Genomic DNA, 16,574 nt, shown 5'->3' on the forward strand with positions numbered 1-16,574 from the left:
GGCCGTGGCTGTGTAGGGAAGGGAATATGTGGGTCAGGTCGGGTCAGGTGTCGGGGGTCGGGGTCAGGTCAGGTCGGATATACATTACAGGGGCTGTGGTCATGTCCTAGCATTAACATTTATATTAATATTTATATTCTCTCTATATAGAAACGATAGCAATCATTCAATTTAAACTATGAAAACACTCTCCACTCCCTCCACTTTCCACTTACGAGCGATATATAGGATACGAATTAGCTACAGTGGGCACATATACATAACTTACAGGGTTCTATGCTCGCCACGAGCATATCTGCATATCTGCACATAGCATATATAATTGTATATATGTACACGGTCTATCGGTCTATAGGTCCATCTGTCTATCGGTCTATACTGCTTAGCGAATCTATCTATTTGATCAGATATAACAATTCCTGTTCCGGTTCACTGGGAGCGACGCGCACGGCGCCGCTTCTTGCGCTTCCTTTGGTCCTCCGGCAGAGGCTCCTCCCGACTCTAGTTCATCCACTTGCGGCAGTTGGGCGCTCCGCAGGCACACGGTATCTTGTGCGACTCGTCCTCGATGTCGAACTTGTAGTCGTACGATAGCTGAGGTGGACGATTAACAGATTCAAGATTATACTATGCAGTCGCTGGTAAAGGCATTCAGGAAACCCACCTCCTCGCCGCGATAGATCTTTCGCTTGGCGAATATTATGATCCGCACGTCGCGATCGACCTCCACGATCTCCGTCACACAATTGGGATTGCACGAGTGGTTAATGTAGCGCGCCAAGCCACCGCTTAGAGTGGCGTCCACCACGCGATCCTCGTCCAGCCGGAACATGTAGATGCCGCGATTCTGTTGGGTCCGACGAGAATTAGTAAGGGATTACAGAGCAAAGAACCAGCTGGCAAAAACCCACCTTAGACTCGTACTGCTTCTCGCGTATCTCGGAGACCTCGGTGCGGATGACCTCGCCAATGTACTCGATGATCATGGTGTGCTTCTCAATGTCCCGAGCGGCGTACAAGCCCAGTCCCTGGATCTTCGACCTGGACACGGAAAAGAGTTGAGAAATTGTTGGGTATAGGAGTGATCTTGGTAGCTGACCTCGCCAGGTAGACGTTGTTGCGCCACTCCTGCTTCATCTTTTTGTACTGGGAGCTCTTCGAGTGGACGAACTGCTTGCTGTAGGGACAGGCCACCTCGCCGGCAATCGCTGCCGAGTTGGCCATCCGCTGGGTGCTGCAGCTGCCGGCCGTGCGCTGTGTGTGAGGCTTCCGCCAGACGAGCAGCTGGCGTTGCTTGGGCTCTGTGCGTGCCGCTCCGGACGGATTGATGGCCAGCGGGAACTCCAGCAGCGGGTTGCGGCCGTACTTGAAGCGGTAATCGGTTAGGGTCTCGATGCCCGGTAGACTCTCCAGGATCCGCACAATGGCTGGTTCCGTCAGGCCGAACAGATCCTCGCCGCTGATGTGCTGCGGAAAGAGCTGCAGCCACTTGTGCACCTTGCGCAGCCGCGTGATCGGCTGCAGGATCTGCTGCCACACCGCCGAGGGTGAACTATCGCGGAACTCACGCTCCGGCTCCTTGTCGCCGGCGTCCTGCACCAGGATGCGGAACTCGGGCTTGCAGCCGGCCTCCGCGATGCTGCAAATGTATCGGCACCTACGATTGGGTCGTAGCACGCACCAGTAGTAGCGACTCTGCGGGAGAAAGGCGTATGGTTTGACGGATACTCGAAGTAGCTTGTTGGGTCTTCAAGGATACTTACCACCTTATACCCAATGGGATAGATGTAGTGAGGCGTGTGGAAAGCCTCCAGCTGATGGGGCAGCAGCTGACCCACGTTCAGGAACGTCATATTGCCCACGCGGAGCAGGTTGCTCAGCTCCGAGTAGTGCATGACGGTGGCCACCTGGCGGTTTTCATCCCGATCGACGAACACCCGGCGATGGACGACCAGCGAGCTCAGTTCGTTCTCCGCCACAGATCCGGTCAATCCGCCGCCAGCCGTTACACCAGCTCCTGCTCCCATAGTGATGCCGGCATGGGCATGGCCGTGGGCGCTGCAGTGGACGGATTTGTTCTTGTAGAAGACGCACTCCTCGCGAATGGCGCATGGCAGGTGGTACAGGCTGTTGCAGCGCGATTTGAAGCACTTGATGGTGGCGCCTAGTTGGTGGCAGGCGCTGCACGCCTGGTTCAGACCCGCCTGCAGAGCCGTCTGGAAGTTCATTAGCGCCCCGGACACTGTCTCGTAGACGCCGTTGGACCAGAGGGCACAGTTAAGGTGAACCTAGTTGGCAAATGAATGGTGTACATTAGCCTGGGATGCAAAACTCTCTTGTTGCGTTGGTTACTCACCCATTTGTCGACATCGAAGTTGAGCAGTCGCGAGGGTCCATCCGCCTGGCCATCGCCACGCTGATTGCAGAACACGCACTGTCGCGTGTCCTCCAGCTGCAGTCCACTAGCCTCCGTTTCCCAAACTGTATTGTTGGCAGGTCCCGCCCCACTAGTTCCCGTTCCTGCTGATCCATCGAACTCCAGTTTGACGGCCGTCGAGTCCGTTGCAAAGCAATCGGCACTAAAGCACTTCACAATGCACTTGCGCTGCACGGGGAGATTGGTGGTGGTGCCACCACCGGGTACACCCTGCGTTTGGTCTGCCATCTCGTCCTCTGGTTCTTGCTTGACCACTGTTTCTGCCAGAGCCGTGGAGCTGATGCTGGATGTGCTGGGTGATTCGCCGGTGGAGAGGGCGCTGGAGCCGCCTGCTGGCTGAAGCAGCAGACTGGCCGCCTCAGCCTGACCCTCCTTGCCTGTCCACTTGAATCTCGCAAAGCAGGCACGATCGCAGAAGTACACAAACGGCGGTGGAGCCGATTTCCTGGGCAGCAAGTCCATTAGTTGCGCCAGACGTGGCAACTGCTCCTCCAGCGTAGGAACGCTGTGTCGAGGAACTCGCAGCCCAGTGGCATGGACAACGTTCCCACAGCTGCGACACAATTTTCGGCGCCCACTGAGAATCTTCCGCAAATGCCCGTGACTTACGGTCAGCGGTCGCCTGAAGTCATTCCGGTGCTTCTCATCGTCCTGATCCATGAATTGGTCCTCCGACTTGTCGCCCGTCTTGTCCTCGATGATCTTGCAGGTGAGGGCGGGCGCCAGGTGCAGCAGATTGGCCAGATCCCGCAGCACGCCGGCAATGTTCTCCGAGGCCGAGGCGGGCAGTGCGAGTATCACATTCTGGTTCTTCTGCTGGTAGTTATTGTTGTTATTATTGCCCAGGGATCCCATGCCCAGCTCCAGTTGCTGTGCCTTGCGCAGCTCCTCGCCACAGGATCGAAGCAGCGGCGACACGGGCACCCGCATGGTTACGGGATCCTCCGGCAACGCGACCGGCGACATCCGTCCGTGGCACCGGCTGTTGCCATTAAGCAGTATTAATCCTGGATAGCGGGTGAGTCGCGGGAAAGCCGCCCACACAGCCACGCCTTCGCTTTCCACCAGGTCTGTGGTCTCCATATTGCTATCCTTAACGGCCCCAATGTGTCGTACCAGGCGCTCGCGAGGATTGCGCTCCATATGCGTGGAGAACTCCTGGTCGTAGAAATCGTTCTGGATGCTAGACATTGGTAGCATCTTATCAGGAGATGCGGATGGCGACGGTGAACGGTTAGAAGCCGATCCTCCCACCAGGCCTCCACTTCCGCCAAAGCGTTCGCTGTCGTACAACGATGGAATCCCCGGCAGACACACTCGCCCAAAGCGGCCGAGGATAGCGCCATCACAGTCCTCCAGGCCCTCCAAATGCCTGCTCAGCGGCCAACCCCGAGTTCCTCCCTTCATTTTACCTCCGCCAGCTGAAGATGATCCGCTGGCCGATGCCGTAGAACTGATGGAGGAGGGTGTACCACCAGCAGAGGCCTCGTTGCTTCCGATGAGAAAGTGGAAGTTGCGATTCAGGTGCGGCTCCAGAACTTGGAGCGGGTGCATTTGGCGGATGTGGGTGAGGAGCTTTTCGGTAAATGCATCGTGGTCCTCCTCCACCTTGGAAAATTTGCGCACTCGCTTCTTGAGCATGGGCGAGGAACCGGCTCCGGAAACAGCTCCAAATCCTCCAAGAGTAACTCCTGTTTGTCCGGCACTGCTGGTGATCACATGACCAGTGCCTGGTGCCGCGCCCTGGATATACTGTGTTCCCGGCGGCATTCCAGCTAGTTGGACCATGGCACCTGCTGGTAGCGTACCTGACATGTCCTTAACTGTTCCAGCCGCCTGTCCGGCGTTCAAATTTGTGCGCCTCGGCTTCTGAACCTCCCGTTTGCGGCGCTTTCTTTGGTCACCCGCCTTGGGTTCTATGGTGGGGACGGGGATGGGTACTGCACCTTGTCCCGGCATCGATCCCTGGATCGTCTGAGCTTGTTGTTGGTGGTGCTGTTGTTGTTGTTGCTGCTGCTGTTGCTGCTGTTGTTGCTGTTGCTGCTGGGGATGTACCGCCACATGAAGCTGGTGCTGCACTTGCAGATGCATTTGTGCGGGTATTTGGCCAGGGACGTGCCCAGAGATCTGTCCGGGGATCTGCCCAGCTAATTGACCTTGCATGGCCGCCTGCATTTGCGCCTGCATCTGTGCCTGGCCCTGGCTCTGGCTTTGAATTGGTTGTGCCTCGCCAGGTCCTCCGGGCTTCTTAGCATAACTGGCAAGCGTCGATATGAGCTGTACTTTTTCCTGGCCAGCTTGTCCAGTTGGTGTGGCTGGCAGAGAGCCGCCCATGGGAATATCCACCTGTTGCTGGAGCTGCTTTTCGTCCAGCTGCGGATGCATGGGCAGCTTGCGTTTCTGGGCCTCGCCAGGCTTAAAAGGCACCTTTGTGGCTCCCATACCTCCCTCTATGTGGTTGCTATTGCTGCTCCATTGCGCAGACACAACTGTCCCCCCGGTGTGAGATACTCCTCCCGCCACAGCGGCTCCCTGCTCCGGATGTGGCGGCGGTTCCGCTTGTTCCGGCAGCGATTCTTCGCCGTGCTCCATGGGAAGCGACATGGCTATTGCCTTGGGCTTCATCTGCAGCTCCTTGGGCGCCGCTTGCTTTGTAGATATGGATATGGTCACATTCGATATGGGAGCAGTGGCCAGTTCGTACGGCGGAGGAGGCAGCAGTTCAGCCGGCTTCGTAGTGGTCTCCGTGACGAGTTTATTGGGCGCAACGGGTCCAGAGATAAACGATGTTTCCTTGGACACAATCTGCACGGTCTGTTTGACTTGGTGGGGCATTTGCTGCAGCTGCTGTTGTGATTGCTGAGGTTGCTGCTGCTGCTGTTGCGGAGGAGGTGGTGGTGGTGGCGGATGGTTTTGGCTCTGATTCTGGATTGTTGCAACAACAACAGGCTGATCGGTTTTCTGCTCCAGCCTTGGCTCTCCTCCCAAGCCAGGTGTGGTGATAGCGACAGCCGTAACTGGAGTTCCAGTCACTGAGGCGGTGGCCACCTGCTGGCCACTTCCACCACTGGCTACCGTTGTAGTTGTGGTTGAAGTGGCCACCGATTTGCCGCTACTACTACTACCCGCCGCTTGCGTAGCAGCTGGCACCGGCGGAATCACCGGACGCGCCAGTTGGGCCTCCAAACTGCTAACCTTTCCCATGCTGGGGGCTCGCACGTTGATCACCTTGCGGGCGGAGAGGGGTGCCGTCGTGGAGGCGGAGCCAACGTGAGTCGAGGGGAGGCTGAGGGTGTGGCTGCTGCTGTTGTTTTGAAGCAGTTGCTTTAGCAGTGCATTATTCGAATCCTCCGCTCCTGAACGTTGATTGTTGATCGGTGTGGCCGTCGCATTTGCCGGAGGATTGGGTGTACTGGGATTCGGAGCGGTTGAGGTAGGAGTGGCCATCTGAATTTGATTTGCAGCCTGATTCTGAACCTGGCTTACAGGCGTCATTGTCGTGTTCGGGTTTAAACGCTTCTCCGGCGTGCTAATCTCCTCGCTACGCTCCTGTTCGCTTGAAGGAGTACCAGTTGTGTCCTTCGCGGCCGCATCCTGTTTGACCAGCAGCTTTGCCTTCGTCTCGCCAGCAATCTCCTCCAGCTTGACCCCCTCAGGGGCCAGACTAACGCTGAGTTTGGCGTTTGTCAACTTCAGCTGCATCGAAGCTGCAACGGCTGCGGCTGCACCCGAGGTGGCGGATCCGGAGGCTGCAGAAGACACCGCCTTGTCTGCACTCGAATCCTGGACGAGAGCATGATGCACCTGCAGCGCCGACTGGCTGGCCAACGTAGTGGTCGTGATCATCTTCGGTTTTTGCTGGGCCATCGTTGTCTTGGACAGCACCAGGGATATGTTCTTGTTCTGAATGGAGATGATGGGCCGCGAACCCATCATCGGACTGTTAATACAGATGGTGCCCGCCGACACGGAGACGGTGGAGGAGGTGGTGGCCAGATCCGAGCCACTCCCCAAAGCCGGCGTCATGGTAAACGTTACGGGAGTACCTGGTCCACTGCCTACAGCAGAGATCGTTTGGCCTTGGGCAGGCTGTTGCTGCTTGAAAATGTTAAAGCTGGGCGGGCAGTTGAGCGTGGTCTTGTCCAGTGGCTTAATCACAACACTGTTGATGTTGGCGAACTCCTCTGGGCCAACGCTCGCTTCCTGGGACTTGCTCTTGTTGAGGATCTTCTGCAGGTTCTCGGAGTAGGCGGTGATCTTCCGCGGCGCCGGCGCATCCTCTTCCGAATGGGATGCTGCTCCCAAAGCCGTGGCATCCTGAACCATTGCGTAAGTCTGGCTAGGATTGGTGGTGGTGATGGTCACTATGCTGCCGGTGGGCGGGGCCAAGCCACCGCCGCTGGTCACCTGCAGCTGCTGAAGTTGCTGCTGCTGTTGGTGCTGCTGCAGCTGCAGAGACATCTTCTTTGGCACCACCTTGGTGGCCACAATTTTGGTCGAAGCCGAGGCCGGCTTGATCTGCAGCCCCGTGAACGCCACATAGGTGCCGGTATTTTTCGGCACCCGCTTAATTAGTTTGGTAAAGTTGTGATGTGTATGCGGATGGCCGTGCTGCTGCACCTGCTGACCACCGCCCGGCTGCGCGGCACTCATAACGGTGGTCACCTGGCCACCTGGTTGCAACAGCTGCTTGCTTTCCACAATCGTGGCTCCTCCGGCAGTGGCTGCTCCACTGGCGCTCATCCGCGGCTTGAGCAGCGGCACCGATATCGTCTTATTGCCAATGGACACCTTGGCCGTGGTCTGTGTGACCTCCGACAGCTTTTTTGTGTTAACCACCAGCTGTGTCTTCATCTTAGGGTGCAGATTCACCCGGTTTAGCAGCGTTGTTGTGGGTGTTTGGCTGTTCGTGGCCGTGCTATTGAATATATTGTAGTTGGTGTGTCCGGGCTTCTGGGAGAGGATCGTGGTGGTGCCGGCTCCACTAGCTCCTGTGGCCCCATTGTTGGCATTCAGAATAATGGTGGAGGTGGGTCCAATGGGCGTTCCCGTTTGGGTGCCTGTCCCCGTAGCGTTTCCCACGGTCACAGTGTTATCTGCGCCAGTGGCTGGCATCGGCACGTAGTCGAGGTCCGTCGCCTTGCCCGGATTGTCGGAATGATCCTGTCCCGAGCCGCTGGGCTCGATGGAGATGACGGAGGCGGTGGAGGAGGAAGACGATGCCGATGAGGAGGCGCTCTCCTTTTTGGTAAAGCTTGCGAAGGCTGGTTTTCGGGAAGGAGGTGGGTTAGTTAAGCTGCTCATCGGAGGACTCTGTACTCTGAACTCACTCTGCTTGTCCGCGTCCTCCGACTTAATGGAACCCATCTCGGTGCCGGGGCCGAGGTTGCACACTATGATCTGCTGGTCGCGGGCGTCCCAGGCGCCGTCCTCAGACTGGGCATCCTGCGAATCCGAGGCGCCTTTCACCTGCGCCTTAACCTGCTGGCCAGCCCGCTGATAGAGGAGCTGCTGCGGCGGAGCCACCGACGCTTTGGCGGGCAAACTGGGCGCTGGCACTGGCGTTCCGAAAGCCAGGTCCGTTCTGGCCTTTTTGCGCGAGGGATCCTCCGACTGAGTGGCCGGGTCGTCGGCGCCGCTGCGCTTCTGCAGGCCGACCGCATTAAAGGCAGCAGCGGCCACGGATGCTACACGTTCGGGTTTCGCCTTTTCGGCGGCACCAAGCGATGTTGTCACCTTCGGTATATTCATAACAAACACACAAGTGGAAACGCTGGACGCGGGATGCGATGCGCTGCGTTTCGTGGGACGGGAAGGGCGGCGGTCTAGCTAGCTAGGGCTCGCGCGGCCTGCTTTTTTTTTTAGCGAGCGAAAACATGCACGATTTTGTCAAAAAAATTTTTATTTTCGTGTATGCAGTAGAGCTGGTACAACAGCCGATATTTCCTCGATACTATCGATGTTTTCGAAAGTCCGGCCACACTGTCACTAGTATATACCGTTCACACCACGGCGATCTTCCTATCGATGACATCGATAGCAGAAAAACGCAGATTCAGTGTGTACACTGAGCAAAATAAAGCTCCTGCATTTGGCAATACGTTCTTATTTTTGGTTTTATCCACACGGTCAAGGAAGCCGACATATATACATATATAAAGCTAAGTGGGAACTTAGAGCATTATTAACGTAGCTGCTTTAAATACATTCATATATATTTTTTCAAGACATTTTTATTTTGCATAAAACGTATTTTGGTTGTTGTGCTAGTGGAGAGGTGCTATGTCGACCGATAGGATTAGGTAATCGTGTATATCAGCATTTATTCGATTAATTTTACTCTCCATCTTTAGAGTTCAACTCGTTACCTATCGATAGGTGATTGCAGTGGTAAATAGTTGCTATCAAAACTGGATCTGGCAACGCTGGCCCGTTGATGCAACACATTTTTAGAGAAAGGAATTATAAAAATAAATAGGTAGTCCGCGTGCTGACTGTTGCATGCAACGGAGGTGTTTGAGCAGTGTGTGATACCGATTTTTACTTATTCTGTTTTTTTTCAAAACAAAAATATAACGTAATATATACGTTTAATACCTTTTATAAATATTTGTCTGTTGTTATTGGTTAAATAAACAATCAATTACGGGTAAAGTTACTCCAAGAAAAATGGCCTCCTCCGAGGCCAAGGGTAAAAACCCTTATTCGGAGCTGAGCAACGTTAAAAGGCCGAAATTATCGCCCTTAAATAAAAAGAAAAAACCTACGGATAACAATTTAGTAGAATCGGAAAGCGAAGAAGTTGTGATGAAAGAAGTCATTGACCCTGTAAGTCATCCGAGTCCAACCAGCCAAGTAAGTGGTAAAGCTATAACGGATCCTGCTAGCAAAGAAGAGAAGAGAGAAAGTGGAAATTTGGAAAACAACGGATACTCGTACAGCAGCGCTCACAAGGGACCCTTTGTGGTCTACATAGACAAAATTGGTGAAACCAATGGCGAAAACCGACCTAGAAGAGTTCCTATAAATCCTCTTGAACTAAATGCTGTCCTGCTAAAATTAAATATTAAAGATATAATTTCAGTAAATAAGATTGGTTATGGGCGCTGCAAGGCTGAGTGCAAGTCAGCAACGGCAGCTAATAGCATCCTGTCCTCAAATCTTAAAAGTAATGGTTACGAACCTAAAATTCTTAAGCATTTCATTTTTAAAATGGGTATTATTTTTAATATTCCGACAAAATTTTCCGACTCTGAACTTAAGGAGTACATTTCTTCTCCAGTACCTATTCAAGAAATAATTCGTGTGAAGACTAAGGACCGAGACAATAAAGATATTTTTATTAACACTCCTAGGGTTAAGATTCTTTTTAAAGGTACTCAAATTCCCAACGAGATTGTCTTCCTGTACACCAAAATTAATGTTAGTCCATATGTTCCTTTTAGTCAATGTTTTCGTTGTTTTAGATTTAATCACTTTGCTCAGCATTGTAAACAAACTGAACAAAAATGCAGTAAATGTTCTCTTTCGCATTCAAGAGAACAACAATGTAATCAACTCGTTTGTGCCAACTGCAAACAAAATCACCCAGCCACCTCTCTTGAGTGCCCTGCTCGTAAGAGAGCGTACGCTATCCAGAAATGTATGACTATTGAGAATTTATCACGAAATGAAACGAAGATTAGGTACCCCTCTCTCTTCCAAATTTTAGATGAAGTCGACACCAACGACTTAACCCACTTCCCCCAGCCAACATGGCAAAGAAAATCTGCCAATCCAGTGTTACAAAATAATACCAAAATAGCTACCCAACAAATATTTGCACAAAACCCTTTTAATAAGGTTGTTAAGAACTCTCTTAACAAGAAAAACGAAGATAAAAATTCACGCGACACTATGATCAGCTGGAAAGCTGCTCTTTATGAACATGAGTACACTCCAAACGAAAAGTTTTCTCTCATTCATTCTAATCCACCTAGTTCCTCACCCTCTAGTCAACCTTTTTTAGACAATCCAGCTCTTGAAGCTGCGGAGAATAGCTTAAATCAATTAGCTTCTGAAATATCCTCATTTCTAGTCAACGAAACAACCAATTTAGTACCTGAATCAAGAAACTTTTTAGAGAATTTAAGAAACAGAATAGCACTTACAAACTCAAAAATTGATTTGTTCAAAATTAATCAACTTGTTTAATTTTGAATAATAACTTTTTTATTTATTTATTTATCTATTTACTTATTTTTCTGATTTTTTTTTTTTTTTTTTTTTTTTTTCTGTTAAATTAATTGTTTTTTATTTATTCGTTTTTCTTTTCTCTTTCATTTGTCTATCTGTTTTCATTTGAAAATAAAACATAAAGTTATATTATTTAAATGACAATAAAAATCCTACAGTATAATATTCAGAGCTTAACTGCTAATAATAACAAACAATTACTAGAATTATTCTTAGTAAACAATAACATAGACATAGCAATTTTATCAGAGATATGGATTTCCAATAATTCCATGTGTAGCTTGGCAAATTATAATTTTGTATGTAAGCCGCGTAACGATGGTTATGGAGGCGTTGGAATTTACTTAAAAAAACACATACGCTTTAAACAAATCAACTGTGATATTAGCTTAGAAGTCATTGGTATCCGTACAATTAACCTAAGAAATAATATTAATATTTTCAGTGTCTATGCTGCTCCCAGCACAGACATTAATTCTTTTCAACAAGGCTGCGATGATCTATTTACTATTGCTGCTCAATCGAGTGGTCTAACTGTCATAGGTGGTGACTTCAATGCCAAATCCAGCATTTGGGGTAATAATACTCAAGATGTCAGAGGCGGTATTTTAGAAAATTCCCTCTTACACTCCGGTTTCTTTTGCCTTAACAACGGCTCTCCAACTTACTCCCATAACCCATCCTATACTTCAACACTCGATCTCACTTTCATTAATAGTAGCAATCTTTGTTCTAACTGGTCCTCAATAAATTCTAAAATATCAAATAGCAATCATTTCCCAATCTTAATTGAAATAGACCAAATTTCTGCTTCGACTAATATTATTAAATTTAACCATAATAAAATAATCAAAGACTTTTCCAAAATTCAAATTACAACGTTAGATAGCATTTCCAACTTATCCCAAACAATACACTGTAATAATTCAATTAAAATAAATACAAACAATAGATATGTTCCAAAAAAGTATTGGGACGAGGTATGTGAAAAATTGTTTAGATTAAGAAACGCGTGCAGACAAAAATATTTTAAATCCAAACTACAATCTGATGCTATTGCCTATATTAACAGTAATAAAAAACTTAACAACTATTATTATAAAATGAGAAAAGAAAACCTCAATAAGCTAGCAGAAGACATTTCTAACCCCTCTTCTCTGAAAGATATGTGGAACAAAATCAAAAATCTTAAACTTTTTAAACAAATTAAACCGTCAAACAGTGCAATATCTGACTCAGAACATAGAGATTTTCTCAATCAAATAGCCACAGCTCCCAACACTGCGATGTGTCCTGACGTATCTTTTTCTCCTGATCTGCTTTATAGATATACCAACTCTAATTTCTCAGCGCGTGAACTTCTTGACTTCCTTAACTCTCGTAACCCAGACTCGGCTAAGGGTCTTGACAACATTTCATACAGAATGCTTCTATCTCTACCCTTAAGTCAAATAGAAAAACTGGTATCCCTGCTAAACATTACTTTAGACAATGGGTTTATTCCAGATCAGTGGCGGAAAATAAGGGTTATACCTGTTCCCAAAAAAAATCTAGACTCTTCAATTATTACCAACAACAGACCTATCTGCCTTCTAAGTGTGACTTTTAAGTGCTTAGAAGGTTTGATTAAATTGCGGATGGAAGAGTACATTAATAAAAATAAAATTCTGCCACCAAGATCCTATGCGTTCAGAAAAAACCATTCTACTGCCCAATGCATCAACGATGTAATAAATAACATAGCCAACCTAAAAGCTCGTGGTTTCCACGTTACCGCAGCGGTTTTAGACTTAAGTAAAGCCTTTGATGCCGTCAATATCCCTATTCTGGGTAGCAAATTAGTTAGTTTGGGTTTCGACCACAATCATATTTATTTCATTATAAACTTCCTTAGTAAAAGAGTTCTCACTATGGGTACTGCAGAGATAACTGTAAACAAAGGAGTTAGTCAAGGTAGTTGTCTGAGTCCAATCCTCTTTAATTTATATACAGCTGAGCTTCACAGCTTAAGTAATGACCATGACAGTATTCTGTTCCAGTACGCTGACGACTTCTTTCTAGTCTGTTATGACAAAGTCTTTTCGATGGCTGAAGAGAAATTAGAACAAAAAGTAAATAGGTTTATGGAACTGTGCAATATTAATAATCTTACTTTTAATCCAGACAAATCAGCCACCATTCATTTTAATCTAAGAAAAAAACCTTTAAGTATCTTGTGCAATAATATTATTTTAAAAAATGTAAATAGTATAAATTATTTAGGTAGAGTCATAAGTTCAAACAACTCGTCTGTTCAGCATGTAAATAAAACGATCTCTAAATCGAATCAAACGAATATGTTTATTCAAATGCTCAGTGGTTGCCGCTTCGGAGTACATCCAAGCAAGTCACTACTCTTTTATAAAGCATTTATTAGAACTAGATATGAATACGCCTGCTCCTCTTTTTCAAACATATCAAAATCAGTACAAAACAATATAAATAAGCATGCTAATTTCCACCTTAGAAAGGCCTTAGGACTTATTAAATCGACTCCAATTAATATTATTTATAATCTTGCAGCTGAACTTCCTCCAGCTTATAGGATTAAATTCGCTACAGCGAAGGAGTTGGCCAAAACGTTCGCTCATGGACTACCATCTGCGTCGCTTCTGTCAAACTCCTTTGTAGCCAAAAATACTAGTTACAGTAGAATTTATGCTGAATTTAAAAATATCCTGGATAGTATTGCTCCTATTTGTCCTTACTCTCTGTCCACACGCAAGATTTCAGTTGACACAAATTTCTTTAAAGGTACTTGTACAAATAAAAAAATGGCAAACGAGACTATAATTCTCTCTTTATTTAAAGAAAAAATAAGAAGTTTAACCTCAAAAAATATGGAAATCATCTTCACGGATGGTTCTGTGTCGGAAAATTTTACAGGAGGTGCCTTTGTCCACTTAAATTCCAATTCGATAAAAAGTTTCTACACCGACAAAAAACTATCGTCGCTGACTGCTGAACTCACAGCCCTAGAAAAAGCCATTGACTTCGGTATTTCAAAAAAGTTCTCCAAAATAGCAATTTTAACTGACAGTCTTGGTGCCATCCAGACAATAAAGAACACGAACTCCAAAAACTGCATCTCTCAATGCATTCTGAAAAAAGTCATAAACAACCCAACCCTGCTATCCATAGAATTTCACCACATTCCAAGCCATTCCAATATTTGGGAAAACGATCTCGCAGATACAGCGGCTAAAAATGCTAAAATTAACGGCTCTTTCGCACCCGTCAGATGGACCCTTAAGGACGCAATCAATCATATGTTCGCGCAAATAAAACAAGACTGGGAGCGTGAATACAGTCTGTTCTCATTAGAGCGTAACAAGGGTTACTCTCTCCTCTCACCATATACCACTTCCAAGCCTTGGTTTAAAAACAAAGAACACCTATTCAACCGTATAGAAACGAAGACTCTAAACAGAATCTTAAGCGGACATGCTTTTGACAAATACACACTTTCCAAAATGAAAGTCTACGATAACGCCCTATGCGATTCGTGTAACGTTAATGAAGACATTTCGCATATTTTGTTAAATTGCTCAAAATATACACCAACAAGACAAAATTATCCAACACTACTTAAATATAACGATATCTATCGTTTACTTGGAAATGAACCAATTGAAAATTGGACATCGATTACCAGTTTCATTCGAGCTGCTAATATTAATATCTAATACAACACACTCCACACTGCTCATTTAACACACTATAACACCATCCACGCTTATACCAACTCACAAAATCTCAAAATTAAAATTTCTCACACATATTGATAACATTTTCATCGCTTATCGTTCATCGTCATCGCTCATCGTTCATTGTCATCATAACATCACCAGAAACTACTGCACGATATTTACATAGCTGTCCATTAAATTTTGTTTTTCTTGAAATTTAATTTCATACATTGGCAGTGGCGTTAACCCGTTCCAACGGGGCGGCCAAATAATTCTTCCCTCTTCACGGAAGGAAGTAACTTAATATTTAAAAAAAAAAAAAATAGGTAGTCAATTAAAACATAAATCCGCCATGCTGAGCCTGAGAAAAGTCACTCAGCTCTTCAAGCAAACCCTGACAGGTGCGTTACACAGATGTTTCCCCAAGCAGCACCAAAGCTAATGGACTTTCCTTAATCCTTAACTTTCAGCGGGCAACATAGCAATTGTCAACACAGCCGGCCTCAAGTACTTCGCCCCGCCCATCAAATACCAGAGTAAGTGGCTGCACACGGAGCACACAGTTTAATGACAAATGATAACCACTTACCCGGCTGCGGGAACCCACAGATGTTGAGCAGCCGGAGCGGCCCAAGCTTAGGATCATGGAGCGCCAGCCGCAGCTGCCGCCAAACATCCGTCCGCCCAAGATGCAGAAGCGCCTCCGCTACATGCGCGGCCCGGAGACGGTGCACAACACCCTGCTGCACAAGCAGTACGCGATCGTGGCCACCGGCGGCGGACGTCTACGCTGGGGCCACTACGAGATGATGCGCCTGACCATCGGTCGCAAGATGAACGTCAGCACCATGTTCGCAACGTGGCGCGTCCCCGCTCCATGGCAACCGATCACCAAGAAGGGCCAGGGCCAGCGCATGGGCGGTGGCAAGGGGGCCATCGACCACTACGTTACCCCCATCAAGGCCGGGCGCGTCATCGTCGAGATCGCCGGCAAGTGCGAGTTCGTCGAGGTCAAGCCGTTCCTGCAGCAGGTGGCCAACCAGCTCCCCTTCCAGGCCACCGTCGTCTCCCAGGAGATGCTCGACGAGCAGCGCGTCGCCGAGGAGGAGCACGCCCTCCAGAACGAGAACCCCTTTACCATGAAGTACGTGATCCAGAACAACCTGAGCGGCTGCCATCGGTGGCTCTCGCCTGTGGACCACAAATGGTTCGGCAAGCACCTGTAGACGTACGACTCTCCCTCAATAAAGAAATCCTTGTTAATCTGTTGCGACACCAGTTTAAGTGTGGGCTATAACTTGAATTTCCGTATTTTAGTGAAAACTTCGCTTTCCATAACTTGGGTTATTGAAGACCGATTTCGGAATGGGGTAGCTCCATGAGTTTGTGGTTGAGTTTCTAATAAATTAGTTGGTGGTTGAGTTTCTGATTATTTACTTTAATATTTGTATTTTAAAAGACCCATTTTCATGTTCGATTTAATCGTATTTCCATTGGCTTTTGGGACCCCAAAACTACAATTTAATAAAGCATAACTTAAGTTATAGTTCTTCTACATCAAATTTTTATTTTAAAAGGTCAAAATTTTAACCAATTTTCATATTCGTTTTACGTAATTCCAATGGGTTTCAGTATGGGACCCCAAAACTGAACTTCTAGATTCCATAACTTTCTTTATTGGACTCCGATTTTGATGTGGGATACCTCTATGAGTTCGTAGTAGCGTTCTCTACAGAACTGCATTCAAATAACTAATTTTCACGACGGTCTAAATTTTAGCCCATTTTCATGTTCGATTATTTATTGTTTTCAGTGGGTTTCAGTATGGGACCCCAAAACTGAACTTCTAGATTCCATAGCTTTCTTTATTGGACTCCGATTTTGATGTGGGATACCTCTATGAGTTTGTGGTTTAGTTTTCTAATATACTACATTCAAATAATTATTTTTAAAGAGGGTCCAAATTTTAGCCCATTTTCATGTTCGATTATTTATTGTTTTCAGTGGGTTTCAGTATGGGACCCCAAAACTGCACTTCTAGATTCCACAACTTTCCTTATTGGACTCCGATTTTGATGTCGGATACCTCTATGAGTTTGTGGTTCAATTCTCTAATATTATACATTCAAATAATTATTTTTCACGACGGTCAAAATTTTAGCTCATTTTCATGT

At 47.4% G+C, this 16,574-nt stretch overlaps 2 protein-coding genes across 4 annotated transcripts; one reads left to right on the top strand and one right to left on the bottom strand.

Moving 5' to 3' along the window:
- Window positions 1–104: 104 nt before the first annotated feature.
- On the bottom strand, window positions 105–8,363 carry LOC108023435 (histone-lysine N-methyltransferase trr). Of its 2 annotated transcripts, XM_017092925.2 has the most exons (7): window positions 7,768–8,363; window positions 2,357–7,701; window positions 1,764–2,288; window positions 1,100–1,695; window positions 912–1,041; window positions 665–847; window positions 105–594 (listed from the first exon to the last, which is right to left on the bottom strand). In XM_017092925.2, exons 1-7 carry the CDS (start codon window positions 8,186–8,188, stop codon window positions 502–504), a joined length of 7,293 nt encoding a protein of 2,430 aa, XP_016948414.1. In that variant the 5' UTR covers window positions 8,189–8,363; the 3' UTR covers window positions 105–501. The 2 variants fall into 2 exon arrangements, with proteins under 2 accessions (XP_016948414.1, XP_016948413.1); XM_017092924.2 differs by having other exon boundaries at window positions 2,357–8,363.
- A 458-nt stretch (window positions 8,364–8,821) lies between these two features.
- On the top strand, window positions 8,822–15,703 carry LOC108023752 (39S ribosomal protein L16, mitochondrial). 2 transcript variants are annotated; one of them, XM_044093261.1, is made up of 4 exons: window positions 8,822–8,915; window positions 14,727–14,801; window positions 14,871–14,936; window positions 15,010–15,703. In XM_044093261.1, exons 2-4 carry the CDS (start codon window positions 14,753–14,755, stop codon window positions 15,624–15,626), a joined length of 732 nt encoding a protein of 243 aa, XP_043949196.1. In that variant the 5' UTR covers window positions 8,822–8,915; window positions 14,727–14,752; the 3' UTR covers window positions 15,627–15,703. The 2 variants fall into 2 exon arrangements, with proteins under 2 accessions (XP_043949196.1, XP_050741051.1); XM_050885094.1 differs by lacking the exon at window positions 8,822–8,915 and adding an exon at window positions 8,924–9,086 and having other exon boundaries at window positions 14,638–14,801.
- Window positions 15,704–16,574: the final 871 nt, after the last annotated feature.

Source organism: Drosophila biarmipes, chromosome X (genome assembly GCF_025231255.1).
Source record: "Drosophila biarmipes strain raj3 chromosome X, RU_DBia_V1.1, whole genome shotgun sequence".
Classification (NCBI taxonomy): domain Eukaryota; kingdom Metazoa; phylum Arthropoda; class Insecta; order Diptera; family Drosophilidae; genus Drosophila; species Drosophila biarmipes.